Here is a 23765-nt window from a genome sequence, read left to right on the forward strand (position 1 = left end):
TGGTAAATGCGTAATATAGTGATGTTGAGACCGACTTCAGAGATGGTAAATGCGTAATATAGTGATGTTGAGACCGACTTCAGAGATGGTAAATGCGTAATATAGTGATGTTGAGACCGACTTCAGAGATGGTAAATGCGTAATATAGTGATGTTGAGACAGACTTCAGAGATGGTAAATGCGTAATATAGTGATGCTGTTGTGCTTCTTATTGACTTGCCACTATGTCACGTCCTCTATCTATAGCCAGAAATACGACAAGAGACTAAAACACTAAGAAAAAAAGGAAAACCCACTGCATTATTTAAGTGAAAATAATAAAACAGAGACTTTAAACACGTGTTTATGCAGCTACTGTATGCACAGGGATGGATGGATGGTACGTAGCAGTAGTCTCCACACCGATGTAGTCTAAAATGGAGTTGGGCTGACTGTATGTACACAGTACACCGTACAGGAAGGACAGGTCTGTACCTCCACAGCCAAGTACAGTTGCTGGCACTAAAACGTTAGGTTGCACTGCAGTGTTATATATATATACTGGCAAAACAATTGGGTCAAGATGCTCAAGTGCCTTCTAGCAATTGTTTGTCACAAAACCCGGTACAGCAGACAGGTACAGGGTTTCATTTTTGTTTTGTTTTAGTGGCCCGCAACTGTAGATGAGATGTTCTTGGACCCTGAACTCAGCTTAGTAGTGGAGGTACGTTCAGGTTCAGCTGTAAATTTTTACAACAAACATCAACGACAAAACACACTCGAGTAATCTCACTGTATACAAGAGGCACCACCTCCACAATATTATCATACTATAGACATTAGTTAAAAGCTCAGAGCAACTAGGTTGATCAAATGTTACAGCTGAAACCACGACACACATTTCCTTCTTCCGGGTTTTATACAGCCTTCTTTTTTCTTCTTTTTTTTAAGTATCCACGCCAAAATAGAGACAGACCACTAATAATTCAACAGGGGAAAATAAGTAGGTATCTGATTCTGTTCTTATAAGATACTGCTGCTCCATGTGACTTGGAGATCAATTTTTTTTATTTTTACTTTTAACTTCATCCAATCATAATAACAGTAATATTCTTAACAATAGTTTAATAAAAAAATATTAAAAACATAGACAGGAAACCCAATAATGTAACTTCCTCTGTAGAAAACAAAACAAAAAAAGAACCGTCCTAGTGCAGATACATGTAAACCTGGTCCTACAACTAGTTTAGCGATAATAAGGTATAATAACATAGAAAGCGGGTATTTAAAAAAAAAAAAAAATCTTTCCTCTCACAGAGAGCGCTCACATCATGGTTTCTACAATAGTGTGGGTGGGCTTGATCAGGCCGTTGTTCCCGTTGGGGTCCAGCGGGTAGGACAGCTCGCAAGCCTTGCCCTTAGAACGGTGGTCGGCTGGACGGGAGCTAGCACCTCCTAGCGGAGCCGCCACAGCCTTGATCCTCTGGAGGGAGAAAAAAAGAAAAGCTCTGTTTAACTTCACAGTAAATAAGTATGATAATACAACTGTAGGTGTATCTGTCATAGATGGATAGACATGAGACCTCCACAGGGGTCTAGGGGTAGGGGCCAGAGTCTAGGGTTAGGGGTCTAGGGGTAGGGGCCAGAGTCTAGGGTTAGGGGTCTAGGGGTAGGGGCCAGAGTCTAGGGTTAGGGGTCTAGGAGTAGGGGCCAGAGTCTAGGGTTAGGGGTCTAGGGGTAGGGGCCAGATTCTAGGGTTAGGGGTCTAGGAGTAGGGGCCAGGGTCTAGGGTTAGGGGTCTAGGAGTAGGGGCCAGAGTCTAGGGTTAGGGGTCTAGGAGTAGGGGCCAGGGTCTAGGGTTAGGGGTCTAGGAGTAGGGGCCAGAGTCTAGGGTTAGGGGTCTAGGAGTAGGGGTAGGCTTCTAGGGGTAGGGGCCAGAGTCTATGGGTAGGCGTCTAAGAGTAGGGGCCAGAGTCTATGGGTAGGGGTCTAGGAGTCGGGACCAGAGTCTAGGGGTAGGAGCCTAGGGATAGGGACCAGGGCCTAAGGGTATGGGAATAGGGGTAGGGCCAAGGGGGTAGGAGCTCGGGGCCAGGGTCTAGGGTCTATATGGATTGAGTACTGACCTCTATGAGTGGTCCATCGGACTGGATGATCTTGATGACCACCACCATAGGAATGCAGATCATAGAAGCCAGGGCCAGAGTCCAGCCCACACCGATGGACCAGTCGGGGTACTCGTAGACCTTGTTGTACGTCAAAGGTTTATATTTGACCAAGGAGAAAATGAAGCAACCCTGGAGGCAGAGACAAACAGCAATGGAAATCAGAATCACCTTTATTCTCAAAATACATTATCATTTGTCTGTATAACCTGTGTATCACCTGTATATCCTGTTTATCGTCTGTCTGTATATCCTGTTTAACATCAGTCTGTATATCCTGTTTATCATCTGTCTGTATATCCTGTTTATCGTCTGTCTGTATATCCTGTGTATCACCTGTATATCCTGTTTATCGTCTGTCTGTATATCCTGTTTATCATCTGTCTGTATATCCTGTTTATCGTCTGTCTGTATATCCTGTTTATCGTCTGATTGTATATCCTGTGTATCACCTGTATATCCTGTTTATCGTCTGTCTGTATATCCTGTTTAACATCTGTCTGTATATCCTGTTTATCATCTGTCTGTATATCCTGTTTATCATCTGTCTGTATATCCTGCTTATCATCTGTCTGTATATCCTGTTTATCATCTGTCTGTATATCCTGTTTATCATCTGTCTGTATATCCTGTTTATCATCTGTCTGTATATCCTGTTGATCATCTGTCTGTATATGCTGTTTATCATCTGTCTGTATATCCTGTTTATCATCTGTCTGTATATCCTGCTTATCATCTGTCTGTATATCCTGTTTATCATCTGTCTGTATATCCTGTTTATCATCTGTCTGTATATCCTGTTTATCATCTGTCTGTATATCCTGTTTATCATGTGTCTGTATATCCTGTTGATCATCTGTCTGTATATCCTGTGTATCACCTGTCTGTATATCCTGTTTATCATCTGTCTGTATATCCTGTTTTGTACAGGAATTTGACTTGGTGAAATGGTGCTGCCACACCACAGATGATAAACAGGATATGCATGTAGAACTTTACACAAATAACATGTGGCATGTTTACACTGTTTACACTGTTTACACTGTACACTGTTTACACTGTTTACACTGTACACTGTTTACACTGTTTACAATGTACACTGTTTACACTGTTTACACTGTACACTGTTTACACTGTTTACACTGTTTACACTGTACACTGTTTACACTGTTTACACTGTACACTGTTTACACTGTTTACACTGTACACTGTTTACACTGTTTACACTGTACACTACACTGTTTACACTGTTTACACTGTACACTGTTTACACTGTTTACACTGTTTACACTGTACACTGTTTACACTGTTTACACTGTTTACACTGTACACTGTTTACACTGTTTACACTGTTTACACTGTACACTGTTTACACTGTTTACACTGTACACTGTTTACACTGTTTACACTGTTTACACTGTACACTGTTTACACTGTTTACACTGTACACTGTTTACACTGTTTACACTGTACGCTAAGAATAACAAGCTATAAGCAGTAAAGCGACATAAGGGAGGGTTGATGAATTTCTGATAACTCATATTCTCCATTGTCTGACAATCAGGAAACGGTTGTATTCAGCATTTCACTGTAAGGTCTACTACACCTGTTGTATTCAGCATTTCACTGTAAGGTCTACTACACCTGTTGTATTCAGCATTTCACTGTAAGGTCTACTACACCTGTTGTATTCAGCATTTCACTGTAAGGTCTACTACACCTGTTGTATTCAGCATTTCACTGTGAGGTCTACTACACCTGTTGTATTCAACATTTCACTGTAAGGTCTACTACACCTGTTGTATTCAGCATTTCACTGTGAGGTCTACTACACCTGTTGGATTCAGCATTTCACTGTGAGGTCTACTACACCTGTTGGATTCAGCATTTCACTGTAAGGTCTACTACACCTGTTGTATTCAGCATTTCACTGTGAGATCTACTACACCTGTTGTATTCAGCATTTCACTGTGAGGTCTACTACACCTGTTATATTCAGCATTTCACTGTAAGATCTACTACACCTGTTGTATTCAGCATTTCACTGTGAGGTCTACTACACCTGTTGTATTCAGCATTTCACTGTAAGGTCTACTACACCTGTTGTATTCAGCATTTCACTGTAAGGTCTACTACACCTGTTGTATTCAGCATTTCACTGTAAGGTCTACTACACCTGTTGTATTCAGCATTTCACTGTGAGGTCTACTACACCTGTTGTATTCAGCATTTCACTGTCAGGTCTACTACACCTGTTGTATTCAGCATTTCACTGTAAGGTCTACTACACCTGTTGTATTCAGCATTTCACTGTGAGGTCTACAACACCTGTTGTATTCAGCATTTCACTGTGAGGTCTACACCTGTTGTATTCAGCATTTCACTGTAAGGTCTACTACACCTGTTGTATTCAGCATTTCACTGTGAGGTCTACTACACCTGTTGTATTCAGCATTTCACTGTGAGGTCTACTACACCTGTTGTATTCAGCATTTCACTGTAAGGTCTACTACACCTGTTGTATTCAGCATTTCACTGTAAGGTCTACTACACCTGTTGGATTCAGCATTTCACTGTAAGGTCTACTACACCTGTTGTATTCAGCATTTCACTGTGAGGTCTACTACACCTGTTGGATTCAGCATTTCACTGTAAGGTCTACTACACCTGTTGTATTCGGCGCATGTGACAAATACGCTTTTGATTTGATTTGATCTGCCATTTCCTTCAAACAAACACCTATTGTTTCGAGAACGTTGGGGAACATTTTTTAAATTAAAACAATTATTTGACGAAATTGATAATAAGGCTACTGCCATATCAAATGATGGTGTCTACCACCACCACAATAACATCAGGGCCGTCAGTAATACACATTCATAAACATGTACTCTCTTCAAATTCTCCTAAGTCCCTCTCATTCTCCTCAAATGATCCTCAGTCTCCCCTTTAGTTCGTCTCATGACAACAATTAGCAATGCGATTCCTGGCCGTTAAGGGGATTAATTGAGATTAGTATACAGACGGAGCCAAGCACCACATTTCCCAAATGCCTCAACTGTTTTAAATCCAGCACCGAACACACAGTTTTACCACCAGCCACCTGTTAGTTACCCTTTAACCTCCAAGGACACAGGGCAACACGGGAGTGAAATGTGACCTTACAAAACGATAGGGTTTTAGAGAGGGAGACCTGGCCACTGTTGTTATGCAAATTATACCTAAAACCCCGCACCCCACCACCCAATTTAAGACCCTAGCCCTAAAGCTCTGATAGGAATTGGTCTACTGTCTAACTCTCCTCTCACACTCCCCCCGCTCCTCTCATTCCTCTCCCCTCCTCTCATCCAGTCTTCTCCTCTCTTCTCTCCCCCCTCTCATCCAGCCTTCTCCTCTCTTCTCTCCCCTCCTCTCAACCAGTCTTCTCTCTTCTCTCCCTTCCTCTCATCCAGTCTTCTCCTCTCTTCTCTTCTCTCCTCTCATCCAATCTTCTCCTCTCTTCCCCCCCCCTCTCATCCAGCCTTCTCCTCTCTTCTCTCCCGTCCTCTCATCCAGTCTTCTCCTCTGTTATCTCCCCCCTCTCATCCAGTCTTCTCCTCTCTTCTCTCCCCTCCTCTCATCCAGTCTTCTCCTCTGTTATCTCCCCTCCTCTCATCCAATCTTCTCCTCTCTTCTCTCCCCCTCTCATCCAGTCTTCTCCTCTCTTCTCTCCCCTCCTCTCATCCAGTCTTCTCCTCTCTTCTCTCCCCTCCTCTCATCCAGTCTTCTCCTCTCTTCTCTTCTCTCCTCTCATCCAATCTTCTCTTCTCTTCTCTCCCCCCTCTCATCCAGTCTTCTCCTCTCTTCTCTCCCCTCCTTTCATCTAGTCTTCTCTATTCTCTCCCGTCCTCTCATCCAGTCTTTTCTTCTCTCCCCTCCTCTCATCCAGTCTTCTCCTCTCTTCTCTCCCGTCCTCTCATCCAGTCTTTTCTTCTCTCCCCTCCTCACATCCAGTCTTCTCCTCTCTTCTCTCCCTTCCTCTCATCCAGTCTTCTCTTCTCTTCTCTCCTCTCATCCAATCTTATCCTCTCTTCTCCCCCCCCTCTCATCCAGCCTTCTCCTCTCTTCTCTCCCGTCCTCTCATCCAGTCTTCTCCTCTGTTATCTCCCCCCTCTCATCCAGTCTTCTCCTCTCTTCTCTCCCCTCCTCTCATCCAGTCTTCTCCTCTCTTCTCTCGCCTCCTCTCATCCAGTCTTCTCCTCTGTTATCTCCCCTCCTCTCATCCAGTCTTCTCCTCTCTTCTCTTCTCTCCTCTCATCCAATCTTCTCCTCTCTTCTCTCCCCCCTCTCATCCAGTCTTCTCCTCTCTTCTCTCCCCTCCTCTCATCTAGTCTTCTCTCTTCTCTCCCGTCCTCTCATCCAGTCTTTTCTTCTCTCCCCTACTCTCATCCAGTCTTCTCCTCTCTTCTCTCCCGTCCTCTCATCCAGTCTTTTCTTCTCTCCCCTCCTCTCATCCAGTCTTCTCCTCTCTTCTCTCCCGTCCTCTCATCCAGTCTTTTCTTCTCTCCCCTCCTCACATCCAGTCGTCTCCTCTCTTCTCTCCCGTCCTCTCATCCAGTCTTCTCCTCTCGTTCCTCTAACCTCCTCTCATCCAGTCTTCTCCTCTCTTCTCTCCCATCCTCTCATCCAGTCTTCTCTTCTCTCCCCTCCTCTCATCCAGTCTTCTCCTCTCTTCTCTCCCGTCCTTTCATCCACTCTTCTCTTCTCTCCCCTCCTCTCGTCCAGTCTTCTCCTCTGTTCTCTCCCCCCTCTCATCCAGTCTTCTTCTCTCTTCTCTCCCGTTCTCTCACCCAGTCTTCTCCTCTCGTTCCTCTAACCTCCTCTCATCCAGTCTTCTCCTCTCTTCTCTCCCGTCCTCTCATCCACTCTTCTCTTCTCTCCCCTCCTCTCATTCAGTCTTCTCCTCTGTTCTCTCCCCTCCTCTCATCCAGTCTTCTTCTCTCTTCTCTCTCCTCCTTTCATCCAGTCTTCTCCTCTCTTCTCTCCTCTCATCCAGTCTTCTTCTCTCTTCTCTCCCCTCCTCTCATCCAGTATTCTCCTCTCTTCTCATCCAGTCTTCTTCTCTCTTCTCTCCCCTCCTTTCATCCAGTCTTCTCCTCTGTTCTCTCCCCTCCTCTCATCCAGTCTTCTCCTCTCTTCTCTCCCCTCCTCTCATCCAGTCTTCTTCTCTCTTCTCTCCCCTCCTCTCATTCAGTCTTCTCCTCTGTTCTCTCCCCTCCTCTCATCCAGTCTTCTTCTCTCTTCTCTCTCCTCCTTTCATCCAGTCTTCTCCTCTCTTCTCTCCTCTCATCCAGTCTTCTTCTCTCTTCTCTCCCCTCCTCTCATCCAGTATTCTCCTCTCTTCTCATCCAGTCTTCTTCTCTCTTCTCTCCCCTCCTTTCATCCAGTCTTCTCCTCTCTTCTCTTCTCTCCTCTCATCCAATCTTCTCCTCTCTTCTCTCCCCCCTCTCATCCAGTCGTCTCCTCTCTTCTCTCCCCTCCTCTCATCTAGTCTTCTCTCTTCTCTCCCGTCCTCTCATCCAGTCTTTTCTTCTCTCCCCTCCTCTCATCCAGTTTTCTCCTCTCTTCTCTCCCGTCCTCTCATCCAGTCTTTTCTTCTCTCCCCTCCTCACATGCAGTCTTCTCCTCTCTTCTCTCCCGTCCTCTCATCCAGTCTTTTCTTCTCTCCCCTCCTCTCATCCAGTCTTCTCCTCTCTTCTCTCCCGTCCTCTCATCCAGTCTTCTCCTCTCGTTCCTCTAACCGCCTCTCATCCAGTCTTCTCCTCTCTTCTCTCCCGTCCTTTCATCCACTCTTCTCTTCTCTCCCCTCCTCTCATTCAGTCTTCTCCTCTGTTCTCTCCCCTCCTCTCATCCAGTCTTCTCCTCTCTTCTCTCCCCTCCTCTCATCTAGTCTTCTCTCTTCTCTCCCGTCCTCTCATCCAGTCTTTTCTTCTCTCCCCTCCTCTCATCCAGTTTTCTCCTCTCTTCTCTCCCGTCCTCTCATCCAGTCTTTTCTTCTCTCCCCTCCTCACATGCAGTCTTCTCCTCTCTTCTCTCCCGTCCTCTCATCCAGTCTTTTCTTCTCTCCCCTCCTCTCATCCAGTCTTCTCCTCTCTTCTCTCCCGTCCTCTCATCCAGTCTTCTCCTCTCGTTCCTCTAACCGCCTCTCATCCAGTCTTCTCCTCTCTTCTCTCCCGTCCTTTCATCCACTCTTCTCTTCTCTCCCCTCCTCTCATTCAGTCTTCTCCTCTGTTCTCTCCCCTCCTCTCATCCAGTCTTCTCCTCTGTTCTCTCCCCCCTCTCATCCAGTCTTCTTCTCTCTTCTCTCCCGTTCTCTCATCCAGTCTTCTCCTTTCGTTCCTCTAACCTCCTCTCATCCAGTCTTCTCCTCTCTTCTCTCCCGTCCTCTCATCCACTCTTCTCTTCTCTCCCTCCTCTCAGTCAGTCTTCTCCTCTGTTCTCTCCCCTCCTCTCATCCAGTCTTCTTCTCTCTTCTCTCTCCTCCTTTCATCCAGTCTTCTCCTCTCTTCTCTCCTCTCATCCAGTCTTCTTCTCTCTTCTCTCCCCTCCTCTCATCCAGTATTCTCCTCTCTTCTCATCCAGTCTTCTTCTCTCTTCTCTCCCCTCCTTTCATCCAGTCTTCTCCTCTCTTCTCTCCCCTCCTCTCATCCAGTCTTCTTCTCTCTTCTCTCCCCTCCTCTCATTCAGTCTTCTCCTCTGTTCTCTCCCCTCCTCTCATCCAGTCTTCTTCTCTCTTCTCTCTCCTCCTTTCATCCAGTCTTCTCCTCTCTTCTCTCCCGTTCTCTCATCCAGTCCTCTCCTCTCATTCCTCTAACCTCCTCTCATCCAGTCTTCTCCTCTCTTCTCTCCCGTCCTCTCATCCACTCTTCTCTTCTCTCCCCTTCTCCTCTCATTCCTCTAAACTCCTCTCACCCAGCCTTCTCCTCTCTTCTCTCCCCTCCTCTCATCCAGTCTTCTCCTCTCTTCTCTCCCCCCCTCTCATCCAGTCTTCTCCTCTCTTCTCTCCCCCCTCTCATCCAGTCTTCTCCTCTCTTCTCTCCCCTCTCTCATCCATCCTTCTCTCTTCTCTCCCCTCCTCTCATCCAGTCTTCTCCTCTCTTCTCTCCCCCCCTCTCATCCAGTCTTCTCCTCTCTTCTCTCCCCCCTCTCATCCAGTCTTCTCTTCTGTTCTCTCCCGTCCTCTCATCCAGTCTTCTTCTCTCTTCTCTCCCCTCCTCTCATCCAGTCTTCTCCTCTCTTCTCTCCTCTCATCCAGTCTTCTCCTCTCTTCTCTCCCCTCCTCTCATCCAGTCTTCTTCTCTCTTCTCTCTCCTCCTTTCATCCATCCTTCTCCTCTCTTCTCTCCCGTCCTCTCATCCAGTCTTCTTCTCTCTTCTCTCCCGTCCTCTCATCCAGTCTTCTTCTCTCTTCTCTCCCCTCCTCTCATCCAGTCTTCTCCTCTCTTCTCTCCTCTCATCCAGTCTTCTCCTCTCTTCTCTCCCCTCCTCTCATCCAGTCTCCTTCTCTCTTCTCTCCCCTCCTCTCATCCAGTCTTCTCCTCTCTTCTCTCCTCTCATCCAGTCTTCTCCTCTCTTCTCTCCCCTCATCTCATCCAGTCTTCTCCTCTCTTCTCTCCTCTCATCCAGTCTTCTCTTCTGTTCTCTCCCCTCCTCTCATCCAGTCTTCTCCTCTCTTCTCTCCCCTCCTCTCATCCAGTCTTCTCCTCTCTTCTCTCCTCTCATCCAGTCTTCTCCTCTCTTCTCTCCCCTCCTCTCATCCAGTCTTCTCCTCTCTTCTCTCCTCTCATCCAGTCTTCTCTTCTGTTCTCTCCCCTCCTCTCATCCAGTCTTCTCCTCTCTTCTCTCCCCTCCTCTCATCCAGTCTTCTCCTCTCTTCTCTCCTCTCATCCAGTCTTCTCTTCTGTTCTCTCCCCTCCTCTCATCCAGTCTTTGCCTCTCTTCTCCTCCTCTTCTCCCTCTCCCTCTTCCTCTCAGCAGGCAAGTTTCAAGTGTTTATTGTCACGTGCACTAGTACAGTGAAAGGCCTTTCTTGCTCTTTCCCAAAAATGCTGTATCAGTAGTATATAATATTTATTTTTAATAAAAGTCAAGTACAACAAAAACACATGAAAAATAGAAATAAGAAGAACAGGAGAAAGTAAGTAAGCTACATAAAGGGTCAGTTACAGGGACTGTTCCAGGGTCAGTAGCTATATACAGGGTCAGTTCCAGGGTCAGTAGCTAACACAGGGTCAGTTCCAGGGTCAGTAGCTATATACAGGGTCAGTTCCAGGGTCAGTAGCTATATACAGGGTCAGTTCCAGTGTCAGTAGCTATATACAGGGTCAGTTCCAGGGTCAGTAGCTATATACAGGGTCAGTTACAGGGTCAGTTCCAGGGTCAGTAGCTATATACAGGGTCAGTTCCAGGGTCAGTAGCTATATACAGGGTCAGTTACAGGGATAGTTCCAGGGTCAGTAGCTATATACAGGGTCAGTTCCAGGGTCAGTAGCTATATACAGGGTCAGTTCCAGGGATAGTTCCAGGGTCAGTAGCTATATACAGGGACAGTTCCAGGGTCAGTAGCTATATACTGGGTCAGGTCCAGGGTCAGTAGCTATATACAGGGTCAGTTCCAGGGTCAGTAGCTATATACAGGGTCAGTTCCAGGGTCAGTAGCTATATACAGGGACAGTTCCAGGGTCAGTAGCTATATACAGGGTCAGTTCCAGGGTCAGTAGCTATATACAGGGTCAGTTACAGGGTCAGTAGCCCTGGGGCGGCAGGTAGCCTAGAGCGTTGGATTGAAAGGTTGCAAGATAGAATCCCTGAGCTGACAAGTTACCAATCTGTTATTCTGCCCCTGAAAGGCAGTTAACCCACTGTTCCTATCGTCATATCGTCATTATCATCATTGAAGATAAGAATTTGTTCTTAACTGACTTGCCTAGTTACATAAAGATAAATATAAAGGGGAAGTTCGTGTTTTGACCAGTGCACATCATGTACAGTCGGGTACAGGAAGTCAGTATCAATTAACATAGACTCACCACACAAAGAAGAGGCGTGATCACAGACCAGCTCCATTTCATCCAGGGATTTGGTCTGTAGCCAATCATGTCTTCAATCGCATCATAGAAATTATCAACGCCTGCCGGGAGGAGAACAGAGTTAAATAGGGGGCATTTTGGTCACAAAAAAAATCAAACATTTAAAAAAATCCTGAACAAACACTTGCACTTCACCACCCCCCCTTCTAGTTCTGACTTTGCTGATAGCTACTTTACTGAGGGGAAAGTGTACTTACTATGACTGAGATACAGTATGTGGCTGTTTTCACCTAGCTATCTTAAGATCAATGAACTAACTGTAAGTCTCTCTGGATAAGAGCGTCCGCCAAATGACCAAAATGTCAAAAATGTAAATTATGACATGACATAAATGGCAAATAGGACATATTTGCCCAATATAGTATGTCTCATTCTTGTCTTTGTGATGGGACACAGCCACATATTCTGGGTCTACTTCTCGGTCTATTTTGGCACTGTCAGTTGATATAATGCAACAATAAAATGTAACAAAGGTTGCACTCGAGACAGAACTGTAAAACCTCTAGATAACATGACTATTTGTGATTGTAAAGTATTATAAAAGGTAGCCTAGCGCTTAAGACAATGGGCCAATAAATCAAAACGTTGCTGGTTCGAATCCCTGAACCCTGAGCCTAGGTGGAAGAAGAAAACAAATCTGTCAATGTGCCCATGAGGAAGACACTTGACCTGAATTGCTCCTGTATGTTGCTCTGGTTAAGAACATCTGTTAACTGACTAACATGTAAAATGATATGTTTAACTGACATAGAGCCTGAGGACGTTGAATGTTCACAGTTTCTATACAGACAGACCAGTTCCAGAGCAGACGTACCATAAACCCAGGCTACAGCAATACATTCAAAGAATGCAACCCACAAAAGACACACACCGCTGGCTGCATAGTAGTCAAAGAGCTGAAACACATACATGCCACCCTGTGGGAGAGAGAGACAGGCAGGATTTAGTGCTTGGCTCATGTTGGAATGTAGCATGCTAAGATAGATGTACAGTCAGAGACACAGTAGAAGTCGATATACTGTAGTGTATGTAGGGCTGGTGAGGGTGTTGGCCCCTAAGACTAGTGGTGGGAGAATACACAGGTTTGCATTCCAAGTGACACTCTGTTTCCTACGTCAATTGTTTCCAACCGGTGTGCCGTGGAACTTTTCCTAATCTTGATTATGTTTTTGATGACTCACTTATAAATGTGACCTGTGGTATGCACGGAATAGCCCAACGGAACCTTGAGCCGTCCAGTGTTCCAACGGAATATCCCAACGGAACCTTGAGCGGTTCAGTGTTCCAACAGAATATCCCAACGGAACCTTGAGCGGTTCAGTGTTCCAACGGAATAGCCCAACGGAATCTTGAGCGGTTCAGTGTTCCAATGGAATAGCCCAACGGAACCTTGAGCCATCCAGTGTTCCAACGGAATATCCCAACGGAACCTTGAGCCGTCCAGTGTTTCAACAGAATAGCCCAACGGAACCTTGAGCCGTCCAGTGTTCCAACGGAATATCCCAACGGAACCTTGAGCCGTCCAGTGTTCCAACGGAATATCCCAACGGAACCTTGAGCCGTCCAGTGTTTCAACGGAATAGCCCAACGGAACCATGAGCCGTCCAGTGTTTCAACAGAATAGCCCAACGGAACATTGAGCCGTCCAGTGTTTCAACAGAATAGCCCAACGGAACCTTGAGCCGTCCAGTGTTCCAACGAAATAGCCAAACAGAGCACTCCGTGAGAGGCAGCATGAGATTGTGATGTCATGGAAAAAACTTGGATAAAGCAGTAAGTCCCTGACTCCCTGGCTGTCTAGGGGGCCTGCCTGAGGGGAATCACATGCTTGTTTCTACATTGTGAGGCCGAGAGGCAGGGAGGTTTTCAGAAAGAGTGGAGATAAAAGACAGCGATTTAAGTGTGTGAGCCAGAAGCGTCTCTAAATAGATCATTTATTAAATGATCAAATAAATTTGATTTGATTTGATTTGATCATACCGTAGGCTACAGGGAAGCTCTTGATAGTACAGCAGCATATTTAGTGGTGCTATTATAAGGGACTGGCTGGCATGAGAAGAGAGGCAAAGAGGAAGTGGAACTGTTGTTTTGGGACTCTTGTTGCTGGGGGAATTCTGAGGTTTATTAACAATCCCCCTTAATACTTTGTTCTATTCATTAGGGCAGTAGTGGTTCCCAAACTTGTACTCACTGGTTCTGACCTGAGTACCCCTGGGGACCCTTGTACCCCTGTTTGGAAACCACTGCCTTCGGGTGTAGCTATTTACTGCACTACACATGTGGTGCTGTATATTGTATTGAAAGTTATGCCCTAATATGTCTATAACCCACATTGTTATGGAAGCTGATAATGGAGACAGCAGTAATAGCAGAGGCCACAGTACCATATTAGGGCACAGTATAATATTAGACATAAAGAACTTTAGTCAGATCGTTTTGTATTCATTAAGGGGGTGTAGGAAAGTACATTCACTAGACCTTACTTCAGTAACACTACTACAATAATATGATATCAGTGTAAAAAGTGAAAGTACACTACTAGTAACCATGGTAAGTCCCAGAAGATAGTATTTACCCTAGTAACCATGGTAAGTCCCAGAAGATAGTATTTACCCTAGTAACCATGGTAAGTCCCAGAAGATAATACTTACCCTAGTAACCATGGTAAGTCCCAGAAGATAGCTTATGGAGCACACAATAGCTATAAAAATTTCCCGACGGTAACCCTTCCTTAGGAAGGAGGGATACAGATCCACCAAGGAAGTGATCTGTCCTTCCACTTCCACAAACTGGGGAAAGAAAGACAGAGACAAGAGATCTCATCAACACTCAGTTAACATACTATACCGGTCAATGTCTGATAGGCTAACAGTGTTGTGATCAGGGTTGGGGGGGGGTCAAATATATTTGAATTCGGCTGTTTACCCTAGTTACCATGGTAACCATGAGAAAGCTTGAATCATACAGATATGAAGGATTTTAATGAGCCAGTTTGCTACAGCAGGAAAATAATCCTGCAGCAACAGGAAATGGGAATTGTTACGTGGATTATAACTAATGGACATTTTTGTAGGGGTTGAATTTTTTTTTTGTGTGATCGAAAATCAAGTCTGAAATTTCAAAGTGGAAATTACAAACTTGAGAAGCCTTTTTAATCCTCAAATACACTACAGGTTTTACATTTCCTGCATGCTAGGAAAGTTATCCTGCAACAACTGTAGCAGATCAAAGCTGTGTGCTGGAAAACCTTGGTTGTGCATAGGTGAAGTAAGGCCTTGTGGTGCTCATAGGTGAAGTTAGGCCTTGTGGTGCTCATAGGTGAAGTTAGGCCTTGTGGTGCTCATAGGTGAAGTTAGGCCCTGTGGTGCTCATAGGTGAAGTTAGTCCTTGTGGTGCTCATAGGTAAAGTTAGACCTTGTGGTGCTCATAGGTGAAGTTAGTCCTTGTGGTGCTCATAGGTGAAGTTAGTCCTTGTGGTGCTCATAGGTGAAGTTAGGCCTTGTGGTGCTCATAGGTGAAGTTAGGCCTTGTGGTGCTCATAGGTGAAGTTAGTCCTTGTGGTGCTCATAGGTGAAGGAAGGCCTTGTGGTGCTCATAGGTGAAGGAAGGCCTTGTGGTGCTCATAGGTGAAGTTAGGCCCTGTGGTGCTCATAGGTGAAGTTAGTCCTTGTGGTGCTCATAGGTGAAGGAAGGCCTTGTGGTGCTCATAGGTGAAGTTAGGCCTTGTGGTGCTCATAGGTGAAATTAGGCCTTGTGGTGCTCATAGGTGAAGTTCAGGCGAGCCCTAACATCTCACTTAAAACATCGCTTTGTGTTTAATGTGTTATGTATCTGGATAGTATAAATAATTGTATGTAATACAATTGCCTTCTTGTATCAAAATAGTGGACCTGTGTGGCTCAGTTGGAAGAGCATTGAAACACCAAAGGTTGTGCGTTCATTTCCTGTTGTGGCCACACCATATATAAAATGTATGCAAGAATGACTGTAATTGGTTTTGGATGAAAGCATATATATTACTAAGGATTAATGACTTAGCAGAGGGTTGCATTTCACCCGCACAGAGAAATCTGATATTGTTGAGGGTGACAAATTTAATTGTCAGTGACACAACCCTCAGCAGTTGCCAGTAAACAGTGTTGTTTTTTTGTACCTATCACTTCTTGTATCAAGTCACCCAGCTATTCTGAGAAAGCGGCTTCAAGGTCTAGATTCAATCAGATCAGGTGTTAACCGGCGATAGCAGACACCCACATTGTGGCTGTTTAGGCGGTGTCGGAGCAGGTGTTTTGGCGGTGTCCAAGAGGGTGTTTAGGCGGTGTCCAAGTGGGTGTTTAGGCGGTGTCCAAGCGGGTGTCCAAGCGGTGTCCAAGTGGGTGTTTAGGCGGTGTCCAAGCGGGTGTTTATGCGGTGTCCAAGAGGGTGTTTAGGCCGTGTCCAAGCGGGTGTTTAGGCGGTGTCCAAGCGGATGTTTAGGCGGTGTCCAAGCGGGTGTTTAGGCGGTGTCCAAGTGGGTGTTTAGGCGGTGTCCAAGTGGGTGTTTAGGCGGTGTCCAAGCGGGTGTTTGGGCGGTGTCGAGGTGGGTGTTTGGGCGGTGTTTGGGCGGGTGTTTGGGCGGTGTCAGAGCCTTCAAATCGTGTGAGTAGCTTGCTCTAGGTATAATGCTGGGAGCCACTTGTCAATTTGACAGCTCTAATGAAGTTCCAACTCCGACACAGTCAAAACAAACGCCATGTGCGGGGGTGGGGGGTGGGGGGGGGGTGTTGGCTAAATATGATCTGACTGAGTAGAGACACCATGTTTTAGCTACAACTGCTGCAGCAATGTGAATTGTTGTTAGTTTTTCTCTCCTGCTTTCATAGTGTCCTCCACTACCACCTACCTAGTGTACACTAGAGTCTCTAGACCAAAGCTAGTACAATAGTAGCACATTCTACTTGTGTATTGTGTTGTACAGTCGCAAATACATTCAAACCTGTCAATGTTAGTCTATGGAATCCCAGACACCTATGTATAGATATGGAACAGTATCTTATGATACTTATGTACAGTGTTCTACAGTAGTCAGTACTTGTGTATTCATGATAATATATGTAGCTCAGACCCCACCCATGTTATAGCTTCACCATCTCAGCAATCATGTGACTCATATTTTTTAAAAACAGACTTACTGAAACGTACAACTTCCCTTTATGAGTCCATCAAATGTGTTTCATCCTCTCAGTGTTCATATGACTGGTATAAATAAACCTGCTTACTACTGTGTCATAGCAACCTGACCTGACCTATAATCATTCTGATCCTTGATTCATAATGAGTATACTACTGACCTGAGTGATTCAGACTCAGATTCTGATCCTTGATTCATAATGAGTATACTACTGACCTGACTGATTCCAATTCTGATTCTTGATTCATAATGAGTATAGTACTGAGCTGTCTGTCTCAGATTCAGACTTAGATTCAGAATCAGATTCTGATCCTTGATTCATAATGAGTATACTACTGACCTGACTGATTCAGACTCAGATTCTGATTCTTGATTCATATTGAGTATACTACTGACCTGACTGATTCAGACTCCGATTCTGATTATTGATTCATATTGAGTATAGTACTGACCTGACTGATTCAGACTCAGATTCTGATTCTTGATTCATAATGAGTATACTACTGACCTGACTGATTCAGATTCAGATTCTGATTCTTGATTCATATTGAGTATAGTACTGACCTGACTGATTCAGACTCAGATTCTGATTATTGATTGATATTGAGTATAGTACTGACCTGACTGATTCAGACTCAGATTCTGATTCTTGATTCATATTGAGTATAGTACTGACCTGAGTGATTCAGACTCAGATTCTGATTATTGATTCATATTGAGTATACTACTGACCTGACTGATTCAGACTCAGATTCTGATTCTTGATTCATATTGAGTATAGTACTGAGCTGTCTGTCTCAGATTCAGACTTAGATTCAGAAACAGATTCAGATCTTTGATTCATAATGAGTATAGTACTGACCTGACTGATTCAGACTCAGATTCTGATTCTCGATTCATATTGAGTATAGTACTGACCTGACTGTCGAGACCCAGCAGCAGAAGCATGATGAAGAAGAGGATAGCCCAGAAGGTTGGCAGCGGCATCATAGACACAGCTTTAGGATAGGCAATGAAGGCCAAGCCAGGACCTAGAGAGGAACAAGAAGAGAGAGGGGGGACGGGGAAGTGGAGAAAACACAATTAGAAACCAGGGTTCTATCGTTTGATCTGGTCTGATGCCGCCATTGGTGCGTCCAAATATAGCACAGACCAAACTCGAATGTTAAGAAATAAAAAAATCTGTCTCGTCTCATCTTATCCTTACAATCACAGACTTAAGGCCGTGTAAGTGTAATGCATTGTCAATGGCCTCTTTAACTTATGGTTCCTGGTAAGACTAGGTATTCATGTTATGACAAGAACTATCGAAGAAGGTCAACGGAGTCTTACAATAGCAGTACGATGTTCATCCAATATCAACAGCTGTAACAATAACAATTACACTAGTGGGATATATAGGCTAGTATATAACATGACTAGTATAGTATATAGTAGAATATATAGGCTAATATATAACATAACTAGTATAGTATACAGTACAATATATAGCCTAGTATATAACATGACTGCTATAGTATATAGCAGAATATATAGGCTAGTACATAACATGACTAGTATAGTATATAGTAGAATATATAGTATATAATAACAACGACAGGATCAGAGGCAACATACGTCGCCTCTTCTCGATTGTAACTATAGCAACGTCTCGATAACGTGGCGTTATAACGTTGGGATAACCTGTTACAACAGAAGTTTAAAAAACTAAACAGGAAAAGCAGCAAAACACATAGTATAGCTGTTAAAATAGGCATCCAACCAAACACGACATGACTAGCTGGCAGACTGCCGGAGCTGGCATTGTTACTTCACTAATAGTAATTACTAAATAAAAGCCTCTCTCGTGCTTGAGGCTGGTCTAGCGGGTAACAGCGTCGCCCATGCAGAATGTATGTATCACCCTCAGCGTTGGTACCAATCTGAATCTACTCTGCATCTCCCTAAAATTAAAACCCTGCAGAATGTATGTATCACCCTCAGCGTTGGTACCAATCTGAATCTACTCTGCATCTCCCTAAAATTAAAACCTCTTCAGGATCAAGTTGCAACAGTTTAAGACAAACTTGCCTCTTCCCCAGTCGAGGTGTAAGCTTGAATATGGTGTCACAAACCATCTACAGTACTGTGTACCAAAATTCTGCTGTCGAAACACCTTGGATTACCTCTATTAAACTACTTACAGTAGCATTACTCTCGTACAGTCAACTAATCAACTAGATTAGTTTCATCCATATTTATTTTCCTACATACATTCACTGCATCTCTGTATACAGACAGGAACTTCCTGTCCAGTTTCCTGGACCGGGATAGAGTGTGTTCAAGGTCAGAGCAGACTGTCCAGGCTGACTAAACACTGTCAGAGGGGGTCAACAATACTGGAAATGCAGTGTATTAAAAACAAAGACCCATATGTCATATTATAATGTATTTCTGCTATACCAGAGGAGAAATGAGGCGTGTTTTTTTCTTAATTACAGAAGAAATGAACTAAAAACATCAACACGGATGCATGTCTCTTGTAAATCCACAGTAGAAGAAGAATGAAGTTTTCATTTTATAAATTGGTACTTAATTATTATTGCCCCAACACAATACTTTTACAATGAGAAAACAGAACGTATAGAATCCACAATGGGCATCAACCACTGAACTGAAAATAACAGTGGAAAAATAATGGATAAGTATGACCTTAAATACAGAATGAAAGTACCCATGAGTCAGACTTCTTTGGTTTTGTTTTGACTTGGCACAAGTCCTTTAATTACTGCCTCTCATACAGTAGATATCTGTTGGAACAGGCTGGAACAGGACAATTAAATATACTGGTAATCGTGAGAAGAAAATATCATGATGGATCTCTCATTCATGACATGACTCTTCGCTCCCTAGCGTTCTGGATAAGATCCAATTTAACAGTAAAACTATTTGGTTTCCCCCCCCCACCACCACACACTTGATTGCTTGAAGAATCGAACCAGATCCAACAAGTCCACGTTATACAGAAGCACTGCACATTTTTATCACAGTAAGCTATTTTTTTTTAAATACTGTAACTTGCTATTTTATTTCTGTCAACGAGTGTTCAATTGCCGAAACTTCCATATTTCGATGCCGTCTTTAACAAAACTAAAATAAATAAAAAATGAATCCACTTCTTTCATTACATTTAACTTTATCTAGTGTCTTTTTAAGATGTTGTATTATTTCTGTTGGATAGAACCAGCAACTGTTGTTTGTTTATTTGTTGTTGTTTATTTGTTGTTTGTTTATTTGTTGTTTGTTTATTTGTTGTTGTTTATTTGTTGTTTGTTTATTTGTTGTTTGTTTATTTTTAAGTAGCAGCGCCCACCATCACTGCCACTTTGACCACCTCGTACCTGACTCTGCCACATCGGCAATGTCCACCCCTTGCTCTTGTGCCATGAAGCCCAGGACGGAAAATATTGCGAAGCCAGACACAAAACTGGTACCGCTGTTCAGGCCTCCCAGCAGCAAACAGTCCCTATATCACACATATGTCATGGAGGTTGTTAATGAACACAAAAGGAACCTAGATCCCCCCCCCCTCCCCACCCCCACTTTTTTTGGTCTTGTTTTGTTACCCATTTTTCTTTTACCCACTGGATTAGGACCCACAACCAATCACCTCCCTCCCGCCTCCTCTGGCGCTGACACTCACCTATAGCAGTTGTATTTGTACTTGTTGTAGCTCCCCAGTGACGTCATAGCTCCCAGACAGATGGCATAGGAGAAGAAGATCTGAGTGCCAGCATCAATCCAAACCTGGAGGTGGAAGGAGGGGAGAAGTAAAGACACGAAGGCTGAGGCGCAAGCTTTGGGATACATTGGGTAGTATTTTGACTATTTGGGCTATTATTATGGTAGTATTTTTTGGGGTAGTATTTTTTGGGGTAGTATTTTTTGGGGTAGTATTTTGACAGATTTTCTCCACACATGTTTGCTTATCCCAGGAGAATCACGTTTGCCAATGAACTAACAATGAACATTTGCTTTACAGCCAACTACACCACAATTACATCTTAATGTCAATGATGTCCTTTATCTCCTTTTCTATTCATTATGGTGATTTTCTTTAAAGATAACATCAAATATTAAACTCAAAGTATTTGAAAATTGTAGATTTAGGCCAGGATTTAGTGTGGTTTGTTTGAATCCCAGCCACAGCTGCTAAATCAATAGGAAAATATATAAAGTCCCCAGACAATGTGGGGCAGGGCAGGGAGGAGCAGGGCAGGACAGGGAGGGGCAGGACAGGACAGGGAGGGGCAGGGCAGGACAGGACAGGACAGGGAGGGGCAGGGCAGGGCAGGGAGGGGCAGGACAGGGCAGGGAGGGGCAGGGCAGGACAGGGAGGGGCAGGGCAGGGCAGGGAGGGGCAGGGCAGGACAGGGAGGGGCAGGACAGGACAGGGAGGGGCAGGGCAGGACAGGACAGGACAGGGAGGGGCAGGGCAGGGCAGGGAGGGGCAGGGCAGGACAGGACAGGACAGGGAGGGGCAGGACAGGACAGGGAGGGGCAGGGCAGGACAGGACAGGACAGGGAGGGGCAGGACAGGACAGGGAGGGGCAGGGCAGGACAGGACAGGACAGGGAGGGGCAGGACAGGACAGGGAGGGGCAGGGCAGGACAGGACAGGACAGGGAGGGGCAGGGCAGGACAGGACAGGACAGGGAGGGGCAGGACAGGACAGGGAGGGGCAGGACAGGACAGGGAGGGGCAGGGCAGGACAGGACAGGACAGGGAGGGGCAGGACAGGACAGGGAGGGGCAGGGCAGGACAGGACAGGACAGGGAGGGGCAGGGCAGGGCAGGACAGGGCAGGGTAGGACAGGGAGGAGCAGGGCAGGACAGGGAGGGGCAGGGCAGGACAGGACAGGGCAGGGCTGGGCAGGATAGGGAGGGGCAGGGCAGGACAGGGAGGGGCAGGGCAGGACAGGGAGGGGCAGGGCAGGACAGGGAGGAGCAGGGCAGGTCAGGACAGGGAGGGGCAGGGCAGGGCAGGACAGGGAGGGGCAGGGCAGGACAGGGAGGAGCAGGGCAGGGCAGGGCAGGACAGGGAGGGGCAGGACAGGGCAGGGCAGGACAGGGAGGGGCAGGACAGGGCAGGGTAGGACAGGGAGGAGCAGGGCAGGACAGGGAGGGGCAGGGCAGGACAGGACAGGGCAGGGCTGGGCAGGATAGGGAGGGGCAGGGCAGGACAGGGAGGGGCAGGGCAGGACAGGGAGGGGCAGGGCAGGACAGGGAGGAGCAGGGCAGGTCAGGACAGGGAGGGGCAGGGCAGGGCAGGACAGGGAGGGGCAGGGCAGGACAGGGAGGAGCAGGGCAGGGCAGGGCAGGACAGGGAGGGGCAGGGCAGGGCAGGGCAGGGCAGGACAGGGAGGGGCAGGACAGGGCAGGACAGGACAGGGAGGGGCAGGACAGGGAGGGGCAGGGCAGGACAGGATAGGACAGGGAGGGGCAGGACAGGGCAGGGCAGGACAGGGAGGGGCAGGACAGGGAGGGGCAGGGCAGGACAGGGAGGAGCAGGGCAGGACAGGGAGGGGCAGGACAGGGCAGGGCAGGACAGGGAGGGGCAGGACAGGGAGGGGCAGGGCAGGACAGGGAGGGGCAGGACAGGGAGGGGCAGGACAGGGAGGGGCAGGACAGGGAGGGGCAGGGCAGGACAGGGAGGGGCAGGACAGGGAGGGACAGGACAGGGCAGGGCAGGACAGGGAGGGGCAGGACAGGGCAGGGCAGGGAGGGGCAGGGTAGGGCAAGGAGGGGCAGAACAGGGCAGGGCAGGGCAAGGAGGGGCAGGACAGGGAGGGGCAGGGAGGGGCAGGGCAGGGAGGGGCAGGACAGGGAGGGGCAGGGAGGGGCAGGGCAGGGCAGGGCAAGGAGGGGCAGGGCAGGGCAGGGAGGGGCAGGGCAGGGCAAGGAGGGGCAGGGCAGGACAGGGAAGGGCAGGGCGGGGCAGGGCAGAGCAGGGCAGGGCAGAGCAGGGCAAGGCTAGGTGGTTCTACCTCGGGGTCTTTGAGACGTTGCAGGTCTGGGTACAGGTAGAACTTGATTCCTTCAGAAGCTCCTGGCAGAGTTACGCCGCGGATCAACAGAATGATCAGCATGACGAAAGGGAAGGTAGCGGTGACGTAAACAACCTGTAGGAAAACAGAGGACAAAACATGAGACGATGCATCAGTACATCGATAGTGTAGATCTCACAAACAATATCATTATTTTGTTAAAAACACTTCAAATCGTATATGTTATGACATTGAGACATTCTAAGTTAACTGTCAGAATCAGGCTGTCACAAGCCCATCTTTTATCACGATCCAATCCTTTCTGTTATACTCTTGCCTCTTGTTTTGTGAAGGCTGACTAAGCTTCCTTTTCAGGACCCAAAGACCGCAGAGACCGGATAACTTACAGCTTAGAGGGACAAGGAAACATAAATCAGCCTAAACCAATGAATAAATGAGAGTGGGGCAATAAGACAAGGTGTCTGGGATTGATCCAGCTTCCTAGAAGTCCCCGCGGGGTGTTGCTGTGACTGGTCTGGCTCTTGTCTACACTCATTATACTGAGATGTAAATGCACTGTGGGAAACTGCTCTTGGTTTATAGTGACAGCCTGTACTATAGTAGTAGACTGTATGATTTGATGTATATGTACAAGAGGAATAACAGAGTAACTATCACCACCAAACCCTGACGCTTAAACTTCGCCTAATCCTAAACTTAACCCAAGAAAGGTGTTGCATATCAACCAAATAGATAGTTTGAGCATCTATAGACCCTATATAGAGGAGTAAAGATGGCCTCTGTCACTTCTGCTTTGTTTTCTCATTGTGGTCTAAGCCGGGTATCTGTAAAGCACTTTAGTGACAACTGCTAACGTGTGAAGGGCTTTATAAAACCGGGAATGGACAGAAACGGCATCCCAGCTCACCTTTCCGGTGGATTTGACTCCCTTCCAGATGCAGAAGAAGCAGATAACCCAGACCCCCAACAGACAGAGGGCCAGGTCCCACTTGACCTCCCCGATCTCATCAATTCCACTGGAGATGCTGAGGACATTACGTCTGTGGAGAGAAGAGAGGACACACGCAGTCAGACTTGTTCGATGTTAGATTAGTAGGACACCCAGAGCTATAACTACGTCCCATTGATTTTCGTGGCCAGTTATAACACAAGGCCCAGAATTTTACCAAGTCAGCTATAACAAGAGACAATAATTTTACCAAGTCAGCAAAAACAAGGGCCCAGAATTTTACCAAGTCAGCTATAACAAGGGCCCAGAATTTTACCAAGTCAGCTATAA

At 46.2% G+C, this 23765-nt stretch overlaps 1 protein-coding gene across 2 annotated transcripts in view; it reads right to left on the minus strand.

Annotated features, from left to right (window-relative positions):
• Nucleotides 1–327: 327 nt before the first annotated feature.
• LOC109899891 (sodium- and chloride-dependent taurine transporter-like) overlaps nt 328–23765 on the minus strand; it is a 52979-nt gene continuing 29541 nt past the window's right edge. For both annotated transcript variants that reach the window (XM_031805356.1, XM_031805746.1), the window contains exons 5-14: nt 23394–23526; nt 22466–22600; nt 20124–20227; nt 19822–19946; nt 17360–17472; nt 13923–14060; nt 12086–12188; nt 11212–11312; nt 2106–2276; nt 328–1462 (exon numbers count right to left, since the gene is read on the minus strand). In XM_031805356.1, coding sequence (XP_031661216.1) covers nt 1304–1462; nt 2106–2276; nt 11212–11312; nt 12086–12188; nt 13923–14060; nt 17360–17472; nt 19822–19946; nt 20124–20227; nt 22466–22600; nt 23394–23526 — 1282 coding nt within the window. In that variant the 3' untranslated portion in view covers nt 328–1303. The remainder of the gene's footprint in view (nt 1463–2105; nt 2277–11211; nt 11313–12085; nt 12189–13922; nt 14061–17359; nt 17473–19821; nt 19947–20123; nt 20228–22465; nt 22601–23393; nt 23527–23765) is intronic.

Source organism: Oncorhynchus kisutch, linkage group LG1 (assembly GCF_002021735.2).
Source record: "Oncorhynchus kisutch isolate 150728-3 linkage group LG1, Okis_V2, whole genome shotgun sequence".
Lineage (NCBI taxonomy): Eukaryota > Metazoa > Chordata > Actinopteri > Salmoniformes > Salmonidae > Oncorhynchus > Oncorhynchus kisutch.